The sequence below is a fragment of the Globicephala melas genome, chromosome X, assembly GCF_963455315.2.
Source record: "Globicephala melas chromosome X, mGloMel1.2, whole genome shotgun sequence".
Lineage (NCBI taxonomy): Eukaryota > Metazoa > Chordata > Mammalia > Artiodactyla > Delphinidae > Globicephala > Globicephala melas.
Genome location: NC_083335.1, coordinates 41385937 through 41404865, shown reverse-complemented (window position 1 = coordinate 41404865; position 18929 = coordinate 41385937). Strand labels below are relative to the sequence as shown.

At 38.0% G+C, this 18929-nt stretch overlaps 1 protein-coding gene and 1 pseudogene across 1 annotated transcript; one reads left to right on the top strand and one right to left on the bottom strand.

The window, feature by feature from the left end:
• Positions 1-2989: 2989 nt before the first annotated feature.
• On the bottom strand, positions 2990-5669 carry LOC132594451 (melanoma antigen preferentially expressed in tumors-like). Its single transcript, XM_060292015.1, has 3 exons — positions 5380-5669; positions 4338-4664; positions 2990-3503 (listed from the first exon to the last, which is right to left on the bottom strand). The coding sequence occupies exons 1-3, from the start codon at positions 5667-5669 to the stop codon at positions 2990-2992; spliced, it is 1131 nt and encodes a 376-aa protein (XP_060147998.1).
• A 10239-nt stretch (positions 5670-15908) lies between these two features.
• LOC132594502 (pantothenate kinase 3 pseudogene) lies at positions 15909-18144 on the top strand (annotated as a pseudogene).
• Positions 18145-18929: the final 785 nt, after the last annotated feature.

Genomic DNA, 18929 nt, shown 5'->3' with positions numbered 1-18929 from the left:
CTTTCCATTTCTTTGTTCATCTTCAGTTTCCTGCATCAGTGTTTCATAGTTTTCAGATAGGACTTTCACGTCCCTGGTTAGGTTTACTCCTAGGTGTTTTATTCTTTTCAATGTGATTTTAAACTGAGTTTAGACTTGAGGATATGGGGAGGGGGAAGGGTAAACTGTGACACCACATAGCACAGGGAGATCAGCTCGGTGCCTGGTGACCACCTAGAAGGGTGGGATAGGGAGGGTGGGATAGGGAGGATAGGGAGACGCAAGAGGGAAGAGATATGGGAACATATGTATATGTATAACGGATTCACTTTGTTAGAAAGCAGAAAGTAACACACCATTGTAAAGCAATTATACTCCAATAAAAATGAAAAAGAAAAACTTTCATTTTGTGATATTTCATTATTAGTGTATAGAAATGCAACAGATTTCTGTATGTTAATGTTGGATACTGAAAGTTTGCTTAATTCATTCATTAGTTCTAATAGTTTTTGAGTGGAGGCTTTAGAACTTTCTATACAAAGTATCATGTCATCTGCAAAGAGTAACAGTTTTACCTTGTCCCTTCCAGTGTGGGTACCTTTTATTTCTTTTTTTGTCTGATTGCTGTGGTTAGGACTTCCAATACTATGTTAAATATAAGTGGTGAGAGTGGGCATCCTTACCTTGTTCCTGAATTTAGTGGAAAGTCTTTCAGCTTTTCACCATTCACTATGATGTTGGCTGTGGGTTTGTCGTAAATGCCCTTATCATGTTGGGACATGTTCCCTCTATACACACTTTGTTGAGAGTTGTTGTCATGAATGGATGTTCAATTGTGTCAAAAGAGTTTCCTGTGTCTATTGAGATAATCATGTGATTTTTATCTTTCATTTTGTTGATGTGGTGTCTCACACTGATTGATTTGCAAATGTTGAATCTTTCTTGTGACCCTGGAATAAATCCTACGTGATTTATGGTGTATGGTCCTTTTGATATACTGTTGGATTTGTTTTGCTAATATTTTGTCCAGGACCTTTTCATTTGTATTAATCAAAGATATTGCCCTGTCATTTCCTTTTTCTGTAGTGTCTTTGTCTGGCTTTGGTGTCAGGGTATCGGTGGCCTTGTTGCATTCTTATTTTATGATGTCTTTGAAATGCCATGTGTTATCATTTCAACAAAGCAACAACATATACAATTCATTTAACACGTTTATCTTTCTAAGTCAGAAATGCAGTAGCAAAATGGAGGTAACAACAAGTTATTAACTATTTTTATTAATTATTAATTAAGTTTTACATTATTTTCTGTTTTTGAAATGCAGTTTATCACTTCAACATGTAAGCAATAAGAAAAAATAATTGTAAAAAATTTTTTACTGAGTCTTTAAAATGTGTGTGCTATCATTTCAACAAGGAAACAATGTAAACAACATTCATTACTTTTACATTCTTCTTTCTTACTAAGTCTTTAAACTACAATCTGTTTTCGTTTCAACAATGAAAATGCAATCTGTTTTCATTTCAACAAGGAAACACTACACACAAAATACTAATTATTTTTTCCATTCTTTTCTGTTATCGTTGACATTTTCTATGTTACCATTTCAACATATAAACAGTAGGAACAACCTATTAATTAACTTTATTTTCTCTCAATTAGTCTTTGGAATGCAATGTTTTATCATGTTGATATGTAAACATATAAACACGTAATTATTATAACATTTTTCTTACTAAGTCTTTGAAATACAATGCTATCATTCTAACAGGTAAGTATATAAAGAATTTAATTTACATTCTTTTATCTTTACTGTCTTTGATATGGAGTATGTTATCATTTCATCATGTAAACAATACACGTAAATTATCAATTAGTTATTCTACATCTTTTGTTTCTTACTAATTCTTGGATACACAGAGAACATTCAACACCTAGGGTACATCACATTTGAGATTAGCCAAATTTCTAGAGTTCAGAAGCCACATATGGTTAGTGGGCACCATACTAAGCAGTGCAACTCTAGTGGAGGGGCAGAGGGAGCAAATACATATGTAACAATGTGTACCATGAAGGAAATATGCATGGTACCTTAAGCAAAAGCAGCAGCAGAATAAATCTGCTTAAATGGGGAAGTAAGAGAAAACCTATCTGAGGAGGTAACATTTAAGCCATGACCTGAGGCCTGAGCAGCTACCCAACAGCACAAAAAGACCAATATCATTTGAGCAGACTATGTGAGGGGAAAAAGTGAGAAAAATACTGTGTTATGGGGGAATAAATAATTTCCCAAGTATTCCAAGAAAGAGTAGAGAAACTGATAAATCATAGGAATGTCTACACTCTGAGTGAGATCAGGGACTTTATCTTTCTTAGCACCTGGAAAAGTACCTAAATCATAACAGATACTTGGTGAATGTGTGTGGAATAAGGAATAACTGAGCCAGGGGTCTGAGACCTGGGAAATCAGGTAGCAATATGCTGATGAAGATACCAGTAGGTAGTTGACATTTGTTTGTTTGTTTCCTTTTAGTTGCATACGGTTTCTCATAAGCCACCTGAGGAAATCAGAAACACAAGAAGTTTGCAGGTCCCTAGAGGGTAAAATTATTCAACAACTACCACCTCTAGGAAGAGTTTCAATTGATCTGACTTGTGTCAAGTGCCCATAAATGGATAAGTGAACCAATCAGTGTGGATAAGGAAATGATGTACCATGACTGGGTCAGCTTACGTCACATACCCAACACTGTGGATAGTAACCAGAAAATGTAGAGGGCAGTGGGCAAGAGATCCAGCGGACCTTTCAAATTCCTCTATTTTCGTTTTAAAGTTCCTCTTTTATAGAGATCAGTTTACATATCCAGTGTTCCTAACCCCAGTTTCCTAGAACAGTAGAACTTTACATATGTGTCTCTACAAACTTGGGCTTCAGGCAAAAAAAAAAAAAAAAAGTGAATGCTTTCATGGCCACACATCAGTGTTGAAACACCTCCCTGTGCTGTGGAAATCACTCTGAACAACTGACCCATTTCATGTCGTTCCTCTGTGCCCCGTGCAGCATCGCTTCCAACTGAGCCTGAACTTCAGCAAGTTTCTGTCGGTCCAAACGGTCATGAAAAATCCATTCCTCGTAGCAATGGACAGGGACAGGATAAATCACATGCTTCAGCTTCATCAAGGAAGTCAAGTGCTGCAGAAGGCTCTTGAGCACAGGCATTGTAATGGGATTGAAGGCAAAGCTAAGGACATGGAGCTGAGTACAGTGGCTCAGGGCTGGGATGACGGCAGAGAGAGTAGAATCAGTTATCATACAATTGCTTATCACCAGATGTTGCAGGGTGCTTGAGACCTTCTCCAGCAGAGCCTGGAAGGGCTCATAAACTTCTGAGAAGATGTGGTTGTTACTGAGACTCAATACCCTTAGGTGGGTGGCCTGAGAGCTCTGGGACAGGACAGTGACATCTCTGTGAGAAAGCTGACAGTGAGGTAGATACAGTGAATCCAACTGAGGTGGCACAACTCTACAGAGAGAAAAATGTAAGGTTATTTCAGAAGAATGAGGGCAATGAGCCCCAAATTTTAGGTACCTAAGGCTCTAGAATAAACTACTGTGTTCATGGTTTGCAATAAGTGGTTAACAATGTGGACTTTGGGATCAGACTTTATAGATTTGTGACCCTGAGAAAGTTACTTTACCACTCTGAGGTACAGGGTTTTAATCTTGAAAACGTGCACAGCAGTCATTATTATACAGAACTGCGGGAAAGATTAAGTGAAGAAATTGCATGCACTTAGTATATACGACATAATCAGTGTTGGATCTGATTCACTTATTTGGCGAGGATGGGTCTCGGAAAGCAGCCAACTGAGGGTTTCCTTTGACTAGTACCCAGATGACAAGCTCGCCATTCAGGTTGTAAGCCTGGGGGTTAATGCAGGAGCAAAATTATCTGGCAGTGTTAACTATTGGGGCCCATCCATGGGCATGTGCATTAGTCCTATAGCTTAATGTTTCTCCATCTGAATGCCTCCCCTTCCTCTCTAGAGAGCTGTAAAGTCCAATAGGAGAAGGACTGAGTCTTTTTCACCAATATATTTACAGACTTCTTTTAGGATCTGCCCACGGTCACTGAATGAATGAATGAATGAATGAGCACAGCTTCCTTTTCTAACCTCATCTACTGCTCAACATAAGGTACCCCTCTCTCCCCCAGCTATGTTCAAACTCCCAGCAGTGCCTATGCTGAGGCAAAGAGAGAAATGGGTTACAAGGAGCTTAGGAAGATCCAAGCATGGTCTCTTCTGTGTTAACAATGAGGTGATGAGGGAACCCAGGTTCCTCCTCACCCCCTCACCTGAGCAGTTTGTGCAGTTGATCTGTGAGGCAGAAGAAAGACAAGCTCAGCTCCTGGAGATGGTCCAGCCGCCCAAGGCAGAGGAGAAAAGATCTGAATTTCCTTCTATTATAAGTTTTAAAGGGGATGTTACACAGAGTAAGGCTGTTCAGGTGGATCATCTGAGCCAAAAGGGTGATGACTTCACTCAGATTAGCCTGATCCATTTCCAGGTTCTCAATGCACCCCAGATCCAGAAACTGCAGGATACTTTTGTGCCCAGACATTCTATCGATTTGCAAATCTCTGCAGCAGACGTGCAAGGACCCAACGTTCTGCTGAATCTTACTACAAATGAAAGAGAGGAATTGCTTTGTTCTCAAGGTACAATTGAGGGAAATATCCACTAGTAATTCCATGGGTTCCTGAGCTGACTGAGGCTCAGACCCAGAATTACCAATCCCGAGGCACCTGACTCTATGCTGAGCTTCTTCTATCTTAAGGATAGAGTGCTGAGAGTAAATGCATGACTTAAAACAGAAAGGGAATGCAGTCCCAGTCTCAGAGCATATTGTCTTACAGACCAGATCACTTCTTAAATCTAGGATCCTCAGTTTGGGCCCCCTGTAAGGAAAGGAAGAGACAGAACACATGAGAGACAGCTGATTTTAATATAACCCAGCAAGATCAATGATGAGAAGCAGGGACAGAACACTTTAACCCTGGTTTTCACTTCATTGCCATTCACCAAGAAGTTCTTTCCACACAAATGCAGTGTCTTTCATCCTTTCCCCACCCCCTCCTTCACCTCCGGTCTTTCCCTGTCTCAATGCCCATACTTCACTTCTGTGTAATCGCACTCAAATCCATTCATAGTTTCCTCAAACACCTCTACTCTATAATCAACTCTATAAGGCAATAGAGTCCCGAAGGACCGACAGCTCTGCAAAGACTGCAGTATTCACCACTGGCTACTGTTGGGAGACCGTTAGGTATTCCCCTGCCCTAGGCTACAGCATACACTCCTGCTGACTCCCTGTGTCTCTAATGGTCATAGTCTTACCAAGAGGAAGAGTTCTGGGCAGGGAGGATCTGCAGACCATCAATCACGGCTTCCAAGATGTCATAGTATGATTCCCGTGTGGTCAATGACCCAATATGGAGACAGCGAAAAGGCCAAACCTTCACCATTGCCTTTAGGATCTTCTTACGCCCACCCAAGAAGGCAGCGTTGAACAATGGAACAAAGAGGTCTCTTGGGATTTCGTTCAGGGCATGGATAGTTGCAGGCTCATTATTCAGCAGACTCTTTGCAGCAAGCTCAAGGAGGGTGACTGTGGTCTTTTGGTCCATCTTCAAAAACCTGCTTCAGAGTGGAGAATTTTTAGAAATCCTGAGAAGGTATCTATAGTCACTTGTTTGCTTCCAGGGTTAGCTGTGGACAAAATACTTATTGAATAAGTATGTGGTGAACCATAGGGCCAACTCAAGTGACCACTACTATAGGAATAGAATGAAAATGGACTTGTGTGCATGCACGCATGCACACCCACACACACACACACAGACACACACTTCCATGAGATAAAATGCCCTTAGAAATCAGAGGTAAGTTAGCAGAAGACAATGCTGACCACCTAGCTGCCTTCCTCAAATTATTTCCTCCTGAGGAGCTTCCAGATGGCAGAAGAGTAAGAAGTGGAGATCACCTTCCTGCCCACAAATACATCAGAAATACATCTACATGTGGAACAACTCCTACAGAACACGTACTGAATGCTGCCAGAAGTCCTCAGACCTCCCAAAAGGCAAGAAACTCCCCAAGGACCTGGGTAGGGTAAAAGAAAAAATAAAAAACAGAGACAAAAGGATAGGGATGGGACCTGCAGCAGTGGGAGGGACCTGTGAAGAAGGAAAGGTTTCCACACACTAGGAAGCCCCTTCATGGGCGGAGACTGCAGGTGGCGGAGGGGGGAAGCTGTGGAGCCACAGAGGAGAGCGCAGCAACAGGAGTGTGGAGGGCAAAGTGGAGAGATTCCCACACAGGGGATCGGTGCTGACCGGCACTCACCAGCCTGAGAGGCTTGTCTGCTCACCCGCCGAGGTGGGCAGAGCCTGGGACCTGAGGCTCGGGCTTCAGAGGTCAGATACCAGGGAAAAGACTGGGGTTGGCTACATGAACACAGCCTGAAGGGGCCTAGTGTGCCACGGCTAGCAGAGAGGGACTCCAGGAAAAAGTCTGGAGCTGCCAAAGAGACAAGAGACTTTTTCTTGCCTCTCTGTTTCTTGGTGCACCAGGAGAGGGGATTAAGAGCGCTGCTTAAAGGAGCTCCAGAGAAGGATGCGAGGAAATAGTTAATCAAGTCCAGGAAGCACAGAGAGTCCCATAGAGGATAAATCCAAGGAGAAACACACCAAGACACATATTAATCAAACTATTAAAAATTAAACACAAAGAAAAAATATTAAAAGCAGCAAGGGAAAAACGACAAGTAACACATAAGGGAATCCCCATAAGATAAACAGCTGATCTTTCAACAGAAACTCTGAAAGACAGAAGGGACTGGCAGGACATATTTAAAGGGATGAAAGAAAAAACCTACAACCAAGATTACTCTACCCAACAAGGATCTCATCCAGATGTGAAGGAGAAATTAAAAGCTTTACAGACAAGCAAAAGCTAAGAGAATTCAGCACCACCAAACCAGCTTTACAACAAATGCTAAAGGAACTTCTCTGGGCAAGAAACACAAGAGAGGGAAAAGACCTACAATAAAAAAAAACCCAAAACAATTAACAAAGTGGTAACAGGAACATACATATCGATAATTACCTTAAATGTAAATGGATTAAATGCTCCAACCAAAAGACATAGATTGGCTGAATGGATGTAAAAACAAGACCCATATATATGCTGTCTACAAGAGACCCTCTTCAGACCTAGGGACACATACAGACTGAAAGTGAGAGGATGGAAAAAGATACTCCATGCAAATGTAAATAAAAAGAAAGCTGGAGTAGCAATTCTCATATCAGATAAAATAGACTTTAAAAGAGACTATTACAAGAGACAAAGAAGGACACCACATAATGATCAAGGGATCTATCCAAGAAGAAGATACAACAATTGTAAATATTTACGCACCCAACATAGGAGCACCTCACTACATAAGTCAAATACTAACAGCCATAAAAGGGGAAATCAACAGTAACCCAATCATAGTAGGGGAATTTAACACCCCACTTTCACCAATAGACAGATCATCCAAAATGAAAATAAATAAAGAAAAACAAGCTTTAAATGATATATTAAACAAGATGGACTTAATTGATATTTATAGGACATCCCATCCAAAAAGAACAGAATACACATTCTTCTCAAGTGCTCAAGGAAAATTCTCCAGGATAGATCATATCTTGGGTCACAAATCAAGCCTTGGTAAATTTAAGAAATTTAAAATCGTATCAAGTATCTTTTCTGACCACAATGCTGTGAGACTAGATAGCAATTACAGAAAAATATGTGTAAGAAATACAAACACATGGAGGCTAAACAATACACTACTAAATAACCAAGAGATCACTGAAGAAATCAAAGAGGATATCAAAAATTACCTAGAAACAAATGACAATGGAGACACGACGACCCAAACCTATGGGATGCAGCATAAGCAGTTTTAGGAGGGAAGCTTATAGCAATACAATCCTACCTCAAGAAACAAGAAACATCTCAAATAAACAACCTAACCTTACACATAAACAATAGAAAAAGAAGAACAAAAAAAAACCCCACAATTAGCAGAAGGAAATAAATCATAAAAATCAGATCAGAAATAAATGAAAAAGAAATGAAGGAAACGATAGCAAAGAAAAACAAAACTAAAAGCTGGTTCTTTGAGAAGATAAATAAAATTGATAAACAATTAGCCAGACCCATCAAGAAAAAATGGGAGAAGACTCAAATCAATAGAATTAGAAATGAAAAAGGAGAAGTAACAACTGACACTGCAGAAATACAAAGGATCATCAGAGATTACTACAAGCAACTCTATGCCAATAAAATGGACAACCTGGAAGAAATGGACAAATTCTTAGAAATGCACAACGTTCCGAGACTGAACCAGGAAGAAATAGAAAATATGAACAAACAATCACAAGCACTGAAATTGAAACTGTGATTAAAAATCTTCCAACAAACAAAAACCCAGGACCAGATGGATTCCCAGGCAAATTATATCAAACATTTAGAGAAGAGCTTACACCTATCTGTCTCAAACTCTTCCAAAATATAGCAGCAGGAGGAACACTCCCACACTCATTCTATGAGGCCACCATCACTCTGATACTAAAACCAGACAAAGATGTCACAAAGAAAGAAAACTACAGGCCAATATCACTGATGAACATAGATGAAAAATCCTTAACAAAATCCTAGCAAACAGAATCCAACAGCACATTAAAAGGATCATACATTATGACCAAGTGGGGTATATCCCAGGAATGCAAGGATTCTTCAATATATGCAAATTAGTCAACGTGATACACCATATTAAAAAACTGAAGGAGAAAAGCCATATGATCATCTCAATAGATGCAGAGAAATGTTTCAAGAAAATTCAACACCTATTTATGAAAAAAACCCTCCAGAAAGTAGGCATAGAAGGAACTTTCCTCAACATAACGAAGGCCATATATGACAGATCCACAGCCAACATCGTCCTCAATGGTGAAAAACTGAAAGCATTTCCACTAAGATCAGGAACAAGACAAGGTTGCCCACTCACACCACTATTATTCAACATAGCTTTGGAAGTTTTAGCCATAGCAATCAGAGAAGAAAAAGAAATAAAAGGAATCCAAATTGGAAAAGAAGAAGTAAAGCTGTCACTGTTGGTAGATGACATTTTACTATACATAGAGAATCCTAAAGATGCTACCAGAAAACTACTAGAGCTAATCAATGAATTTGGTAAAGTATCAGGATACAAAATGAATGCACAGAAATCTTTGGCAATCCTATACACTAATGATGAAAAATCTGAAAGAGAAATTAATGAAACACTCCTATTTACCACTGCCACAAAAAGAATAAAATATCTAGGAACAAACCTACCTAAGGAGACAAAAGACTTGTATGCAGAAAATTATAAGACACTGATGAAAGAAATTAAAGATGATAGAAATAGATGGAGAGATATACCATGTTCTTGGATTGGAAGAATCAACATTGTGAAAATGACTCTACTACCCAAAGCAATCTACAGATTCAATGCAATCCCTATCAAACTACCACTGGTATTTTTCACAGAACTAGAACAAAAAACTTCACAATTTGTATGGGAACACAAATGACACCGAATAGCCAAAGCAAGCTTGAGAACGAAAATTGGAGCTGGAGGAATCAGGCTCCCTGACTTCAGACTATACTACAAAGCTACAGTAATCAAGACAGTATGGTACTGGCATGAAAACAAAAATATAGATCAATGGAACAGGACCGAAAGCCAAGAGATAAACCCACGCACATATGGTCACAGTATCTTTGATAAAGGAGGCAGGAATGTACAATGTAGAAAGGATAGTCTCTTCAATATGTGGTGCTGGGAAAACTGGACAGGTACATGTAAAAGTATGAAATTAGAACACTCCCTAACACCATACACAAAAATAAACTCAAAAGGGATTAAAGACTTAAATGTAAGGCCAGAAACTATAAAACCGTTGGGAGAAAACAGGCAGAACACTCTATGACATACATCACAGCAAGATCCTTTTTGACCCACCTCCTAGAGAAATGGAAATAAAAACAAAAATAAACAAGTGGGACCTAATGAAACTTAAAAGCTTTTGCACAGCAAAGGAAACCAAAAACAAGATGAAAAGAGAACCCTCAGAATGGGAGAAAATATTTGCAAATGAAGCAACTGACAAAGGATTAATCTCCAAAATTTACAAGCAGCTCATGCAGCTCAATAACAAAAAAAAACCCAATCCAATGCATAAATGGGCAGAAGACCTAAATAGACGTTTCTCCAGAGAAGATATACAGATTGCCAACAAACACATGAAAGAATGCTCAACGTCATTAATCATTAGAGAAATGCAAATCAAAACTAAAATGTGATATCATCTCACACCAGTTAGAATGGCCATCATCAAAAAATCTAGAAACCATAAATGCTGGAGAGGGTGAGGAGGAAAGGGAAAACTCTGCACTATTGGTGGGAATGAGAAATGATACAGCCACTATGGAGAACAGTATGGAGATTCCTTAAAAAACTAAAAATAGAACTACCATACGACCCAGCAATCCCACTACTGGGCATACCCTGAGAAAAGGTCATGAAGTACCTAGGGGTAAGACGGGAATAAAGACACAGACCTACGAGAGCATGGAGTTTAGGATATAGGGAGGGGGAATGGTAAACTGTTACAAAGTGAGAGAATGGCATGGACATATATACTCTACCAAATGTAAAATAGGTAGCTAGTGGGAAGCAGCCGCGTAGCACAGGGAGATCAGCTAGGTGGTCTGTGACCACCTAGAGGGGAGGGATAGGGAGGCTGGGAGGGAGGGAGATGCAAGAGGGTAAAGATATGGGAACATATGTATATGTATAACTGATTCACTTTGTTATAAAGCAGAAACTAACACACCATTGTAAAGCAATTATACTCCAATAAAAATGTTAAAATAAATTAAAATAAATAAAATAAATTAAAATATAGGGGCAAAACCAGATTTGACACACACAGAAAAGGAAATGTCAATGTGACCACACAGGCAGAGGTTGTTTTGATGTGACCACACGCCAAAGGATGCTGGCAGCCACAAGAAGCTGGAAGAAGCAAGAATGGATTCTCTCCTGGAGCCTCCAGAAGGAAAACAGCCCTGCCAACACATTGATTTCAGCTCAGTGATATTGATTTCAGACTTGGCTTCCAGAGCTATGAAAGAATAAATTTCTGCCATTTTAAGCCACCAAAAAAAAAATAAAATAAAATAGAAAAAGGAAAAAAAAAGAAAATGGTCAGAGAACCTCGGGGTAAGACGGGAATAAAGATGCAGACCTACTAGAGGCTGGACTTGAGGATACGGGGAGGGGGAAGGGCGAGCTGGGATAAAGTGAAGGTCAGGGACATATATACACTACCAAACGTAAAATAGATCGCTAGTTAGAAGCAGCCCTATAGTACAAAGAGATCAGCTCGGCACTTTGTGACCACCTAGAGGGGTGGGATAGGGAGGGTGGGAGGGAGGGAGATGAAAGAGGCAAGAGATATGGGGACATATGTGTATGTATAGCTGATTCACTTCGTTATAAGGCAGAAACTGACAAACCATTGTAAAGCAATTATACTCTAATAAAGATGTTAAAAATATTATTTTCTCCCAAAAGGATACAAACCAATAAGAAGGAAAATGTACATCTACACAAAAGCCACACCCTCATCAGTATTTTAAAATGGAGAAGGCCAAAAATTCAAAAGTATTGTGAGTAAAAAAAGAAAAATCATGAATCCTGGCATAAGATTTGTCACACTCCCATTACTAGGCTTTGTGGAAAACAAAAAGACAGACCAAGAAAAGCTGCCAAGAGAGAGGAAAGATGGAAAAGGGCTGAAAGCTGATCTAAAACTACAGCAGAAGGACTAAGCCCAGAATAAATCTAAAAATACCAAAAATGTGTCCTAGAATATGAGAGCCTGGACTACAGGGAAGGCACTCCAAAATCGGAGCTTATGAAGGGACAGGGATGATTTAAAGTGCAGTCTTTGAAAGATATAACTCTTAGGGAAGAAGAAAGGCAAAGAGTTAGGGAGAAGCATCCGTTGGCGCTTGGGTAATGATGGAGAAAATAAACAAAAGGGGAAAATTAAGGATCTTGCAAGACATAAGAGAACCGCAAAATCAGAGCACTCAGGACTTCTCCCTTCATCACCAAAACAAACAAACAAAATAAAAAAGGGTCTGGTCTTTGCTATATTAACAAAATTTCACATTATTAAACTAGGAATCTTGTCGAAGAAACCAGTATCATACAGATGAACAGAATGAAGGGAATTCCATACAAAGCTTTGTAAAAAAAAAAATAGATGAGGGAACAAAAGTGCATACATATTAAACAACCATGAAGGAGAAAAAGAGTGGAAGTCAACACTCCAAACAAAATTAATTATACTCAAGCAAGCATTGGAGGATATGAAACCCACCTTAAACAGAATATTTAAAAAAATCAAAAGACAGAGATTGAATAAAAAGAAAGGCTGAAGCATAGATTTCATAACCAACTTGGGTGTCCTTTAAATATCACAGCCTACAGAAAAAGCTTTTGAACTTGCAGAAACTTAGGAAATTCTGCACCCCTCAGCCCTTCCTAAGGAAGCTACTAGAGCAGGGGTCTGCAAACTGGCCCACTGAACCAAATTCAGCACACTGCTTGATTTTGTAAATGAAGTTTTATTGGATCAAAGCCATGATCAATCATTTATGTATTGACTATGAATGCTTTTGCAGTACAGTAGCAAAGTTGAGTAGAGAGACAGTGACACTGTGACCCAGGAACTTACAATATTTCCTATACTTCTCTTTACAGAATGTTTGCCAAGTAATCTAAAAGAGGAACTGGGATTGTGATCCCACTGCGATGAGAAGGAAAACTTCACCAAAATACCCAATGGTGAGTATTTTACATACAATAGTAAAATGAAGGTGGGGGAAAGGGGAGAAGGCTAATGTACAAAAGTTTTATGCTGTGAAAAAAAAAACACAGAAACTGTGCAACTAAAAATGAGAGAAGGGATAGAAGTAGAAGAAAATACAACAAACTTTTTATCATAATGCAGTAGGTGAGTGTTAAATGATACTGGAGGAAAAAATGCATAGGCCAGAGAGTAAAGTTAAGAAAACAGGTGGTTCAGGATGATTTTAAGAAAGCATTAAACGTGACCAAAAACATGTCTTAATGATAAAAGCCAAAACTCACAATGAAGATATAACCCTTAGGAATATTTATGAACCAATAACAAACAAACACCTTTATAAAGCGAAAATGCAAGGAGACGTAGATAAAATAATAATAATAACAGGAAACAGTAACACTAGGAGATTTAATACACCAAACTCAGTCTAAGGCTGATCAAGTCATATAAAAAAAGAGAAAGCTAATCAATAATGTTATATAGGGAATATATTCTTGTCAAAAATGGATCATAATTATCTCACAGAGATTAGATAATTAATTTCTATAAAGTAGAAATAGTACAAACAATCCTCTCTAACCCCAATGCTATAAAAGTTAGTAACAAAAATTGAAAACAGAAAGGCCTTTCCACCTGAAAAAAATTTTTAAAGCTTCTCTTAAAAACTGTTGAATATAAGAAGAGATGCAAACTGAAGTTGTAAAGAAATTTTTTAAAAGATTGACTGAAAAACTACATATTGGCATCTAAGGGATACATTTAGAGCAGTGATCTGAGGCAAATTCACACAGTAGGCACTTTTATGAGTAAAAATGGAAGAATGAAGATTAATTAAAGTATGGCCTCAAAAAATGAAAAAACAAAAGCAACTAGGTAAAAAAGAACAATTAAAGAAAGCAAAACATAAAAGCAGAAATGAATGAGATACAAAATAGAAAAATGAAATCTTGTTTTTCAAAATGGACAAACCCCTAGCTGGCTTGATGAAGGAAGAAAGGGAGAGATCACACATACACAAAATAATAGACAAAGGAGAAATAATCATTGAAACAGAAAAAAGAGGAGATTACTTTGCCAACCTCCATGCAAATAAACTTGAAAATCTATATGAAATAGGTAACTTCCTAGATAAATACAAATTACCAAAATTCTGATTCTAGTGTTAGAAAGCTTAAATTAGGCAATTTTCATAGAAGAAATAAAGTTATTACAGCAATACCCCCAAGAAGCACCTTGCTCAGATGGTTTTACAGGAGAATCCTAGTAAACCATCAAAGATCAAATAGTACCAAAGCTCTATGAGTTATGTAAGAACATTAGAAAGGAAGGAAACTTCCCTAACTTCTTATATGAAGCCAGTAGGATGCTAACAGGTAAAAGGTAGATACCAAAATACTAAATAGAATATTAGCAAACATCCAACAATACATTTAGAAACTAATATACTGTGATCAAGTGCAATTTATTCCATTAATACAAGGCTGGCTCTATATTAGGAACTCCATTGATATCATTCACCATCGTCATATAATTAAGGACAAATATCATATGATTAAAACCACAGATGCCAAACAAATCTTTGGGAAACTTCAACACCCATTCATGTTAAGAAAAGAAAAACCTCAAGAAGTGGGAAAGAGGGACGCATTCTTAACATGATAAAAGATATATAATTAATTCCTCATGCAAGTATTTTATTTAGTGGGGGACTACCAGAGGTTTTCCAATAAGCTCAGGAATAAGAAAAGTATGCCCATTATATCATTCCTGTTCAGTCTTCAACTACAAGCATTAGTCAGTTGACTAGAGAAATCAATTAGATTTCTGAGAATGAATAACAAGAAGTAAAGCCACCTCTGTGTGCAGATATTACCGTACACCTGAAAAGCCCTATAGAAACAATGACAGATTGAGTAAAACAATAAGAGAAATCATCAAGGTAGTAGGATATAGAGTTACATACAAAAGTCAATGGTCTTTGTGTGCGCACACACACACAGCTGGAGGACACTTTAGTAGAGAAAATTCCATATACAATAGCAAAAACAAAGCTTAAATGCATAGAAATAAACTTAATAAGAGCAGCTATGCAAGGACAATTTTTAGACACTCCTGAACGACATAGAAGGAAACTTGAATAAGTACAAAGACATTGGTCAATGTTCTTGGATAGAATAACACAACATTAAGAAGATGTCAGTTCTCCCTAAACTAATGTATAAATTTAATATAATCTCAAAAATACCAGCAAATGTTTCTATGGAGTTAGATCAATGGATAATAAAATTAATATATTTTTTAAAAATCATGCAAGAATAGCCAGGATATAAGTGAAAAAGAAAACCTGTAAATGGGGAGTAATGATACCAGACATTAAAGCATGCTATAAAGCCTCGGTAATTATAACACTGTGGTACTGGTACATGAGTAGACAAATAGTCCAGTGAAACAGAATAGAAAACCCAGAAAGGTCTCCGCCGCAACCCTCTGCGCGCCGTACCCGAGGCTGCCTCTCGCTCCTCAGGCCGACGCCATGAAGATCAAGGATGCCAAGAAACCCTAACCCAAACAGTGGCAATGTTTGCATTACCTTTACTTGTGTTTTTCACGCTACTTAAATAATAGTAAAAATCTAAGCAGTGGTGTTCCTCTGTACCTCAACTGACGTGATTTTTTAAGTGTAGGTTTGGGTGTCTACTTTGCTAACCCAAGCAGTAAGGTATGTGAAGTTTTTGTCAAGACCAGAGAGAGGAAATGAATTCCAGAACTCTGCTGAGTTGAAAGGATCTCTATGCAAAAGAAGGGACCTATAATGTTCTAGTCTGGATATTAAGGTAACCAAGACGTTCATGGTCTGCAATATAGCATCTCCAGTTACTCTTCCTTTAAGAGCAGATACCCCTAAGAGAACAGACATAGACGTATCTAACAGGCTGGATGTGAGCTTTCCCATGGTTTGGCATGGACATCGGGGGAACTCTGGTAAAGCTCTCATATTTTGAACCTATCGATATCACAGCAGAGGAAGAACAAGAAGAAGTTGAGAGCTTAAAAAGTATCCGGAAATATCTGACTTCTAACGTAGCCTATGGATCCACTGGTATTCGGGATGTACACCTTGAACTGAAAGATTTAACGGTTTTTGGCCAGAGAGGGAACTTGCACTTTATCAGATTTCCAACCCAGGACCTGCCTACTTTTATCCAAATGGGAAGAGATAAAAACTTCTCAACATTACACACGGTGCTATGTGCTACAGGAGGTGGTGCTTACAAGTTTGAAAAAGATTTTCGCACAATTGGAAACCTCCACCTGCACAAATGGATGAACTTGACTGCCTTGTAAAGGGCTTGCTGTATATAGATTCTGTCAGTTTCAATGGACAAGCAGAGTGCTATTATTTTGCTAATGCCTCAGAACCTGAGAGATGCCAAAAGATGCCTTTCAACCTGGATGATCCCTATCCACTTCTGGTAGTAAACATTGGTTCGGGAGTCAGTATTTTAGCAGTCCATTCCAAAGACAACTATAAACGAGTAACTGGGACAAGCCTTGGAGGGGGTACCTTTCTTGGTTTATGTAGTTTATTGACTGGCTGTGAAAGTTTTGAAGAGGCTCTTGAAATGGCATCCAAAGGTGACAGCACCCAAGCTGACAAGCTGGTCCGTGATATTTACGGAGGAGATTATGAAAGATTTGGTCTGCCTGGTTGGGCTGTAGCATCTAGTTTTGGGAATATGATTTATAAGGAGAAGCGAGAATCTGTTAGTAAAGAAGATCTAGCAAGAGCTACATTAGTTACTATCACCAATAACATTGGTTCTGTGGCACGAATGTGTGCTGTTAATGAGAAAATAAACAGAGTTGTCTTTGTTGGAAAGTTTTTACGTGTCAATACTCTCTCGATGAAACTTTTGGCATATGCACTGGATTATTGGTCAAAAGGTCAACTGAAAGCATTGTTTCTAGAGCATGAGGGATAGTTTGGAGCAGTTGGTGCACTTCTTGGGCTGCCAAATTTCAGCTAAAGCATCGGGTTTCTCTCTGTTAATGTCACTCAAGAGGAACTGAAAACTGGAGGTGTTATTACTGCATTATTTGTCACTGGGAACCAAAGGATGAAAGAGTAGCACTATTCCTGTTGATTTTTAAGTATCAGAATATGGTAAGCTGCTATATGTTGCCATATTAAAAAGAGAGTTCCAGTAATGTGAAGTATTTCTAAGTGAAATGCTTTCCCTTCTGTATATAGCCAGTGTTAAATCCTTAAATGCAATACAGCCTCTGATTAATGAGCTTCCTCTGAAAAAGATTTTCTATTTATTTTATTTTATGTAGCCAACATTGCAGTACTGTATGTTCAAACATGAATCTTAAAGTCTCAGAAATGTTTATCTCATGAAAAGAATTGATTCTGAATATTTGTTACAAGTCTGTTCTATGTGTGTTTTGGTTACTAGTAAGTGGACAGTAACATATCCTGTATCGAAACTTACTGAAATGGCAATCAAAGATGATCATTTTTATATGATTTTAGAAATGTTAAAGCAATATTAATTATTCATTACTGTTGTTTTCCAAACATATCTTCTCCCAAAAATCATGTTTATGTGCTCTTTCCCCAGAAGTATAACCTTTTTCAAATGCCATAATTTAATTGAAATACTGTTGTTAAACATTAGCCTGAACTTTAAAATGAATCCTAGAAAATGCACATAATTGGTGATACTGCATTTTTTGTATTTTGAGTTTATCAGATAGTACATTTTAAAATGTTGTTTAATTGGAGGCTTAATTACTTATTTGAAAGTCCGTTCAGTGAGGTCCCAGGACTATTTGAATGGAGTATGGTTTATGTGTATTGGTAGGGTTCTGTGCTCTTCTCTCTATACCACATTTATCTTAGGCCCAAAGTTAGCCATTTCTGTTTAATTAGGTCTGAACCATCAAAGCTAAAGACTGTCTTCTACTGTGAACAGCAGCAAAATCATTTGTTCTAAACAGATGTTATGGAAATTTAAAAGATGAGTTGTTTTGAAACTGGGAATCTGAGGCAGTATTGCAGAATTATAAAAGGATCAGTGTTTCGTACATTCTGGTAATAAAAGCATTATAGTTCCAAAATTTGTAAAAAAAAAAAAAAAAAGAAAACCCAGAAAAACGAGAATAATATATGGAAATTTCAGTATATGATGAAAGGGCATTTAAAAGCATTGAGGCAAAGATGGACGTTCAATAAATGATGCTGGAACAAATGAGACATCTGGGAAAAGAATCAATGTAGATCCATACCACACACCATACACAGAAATAAACTGTAAACGGGTTAGGAATCTAAACAAATGAAACCATAACAAAATCTTTAAGAAAATATGGCAGGACTCTGCTTTAACCTCAGCGTAGGGAAAGGCTTTCTAACTGTGACTCAAATTTCCAGAGGCAATGAAAGAAAACAATGATCTATGTGACTACGAAGGATTTTTTTAATGTACAGCAAACACATCATAACTAAGTCAAAAGGCAATTGACAAACTGAGATAAAGTATTTGCACATGCCTCACGGACAAATGAATAATAGTCCAAGTATATACAGAACTCTGAAGTATTGAAGGACAAAAGGCTAATATTTCTACAGAAAAATGGGAAAAGATATGAACAGATAATTCACAAAAAATATATAAAACAGTCCTCAAAATATAGTCACACTTTCTCATAATTAGACAAGTGCATACTAAGACAATGCCGAGATATCATTTCTCACCTACCACATCAACAAAGGTCACAAAAGTAGGGCAACATGTTCTGTTAGTGAGTCTGTGGGGAAACAGTCACAGTATCTAGTGGGAGTGAAAACCAGTACAACCCTTCTGGAGAGAAATTTGGAAATACCTAACAGAAATACACATGCAC

Excerpts from the sequence above, each read along its gene's own strand:
- LOC132594451 (XM_060292015.1), bottom strand. The coding sequence starts at position 5,669 with ATGGACCAAAAGACCACAGTCACCCTCCTTGAGCTTGCTGCAAAGAGT. Across the intron at positions 4,665-5,379 it reads GCCCAGAACTCTTCCTCTTG|TAAGATTCAGCAGAACGTTG; the intron begins GTAAGACTATGA and ends TTTCATTTGTAG. Across the intron at positions 3,504-4,337 it reads CAACTGCACAAACTGCTCAG|AGTTGTGCCACCTCAGTTGG; the intron begins GTGAGGGGGTGA and ends TTCTCTCTGTAG.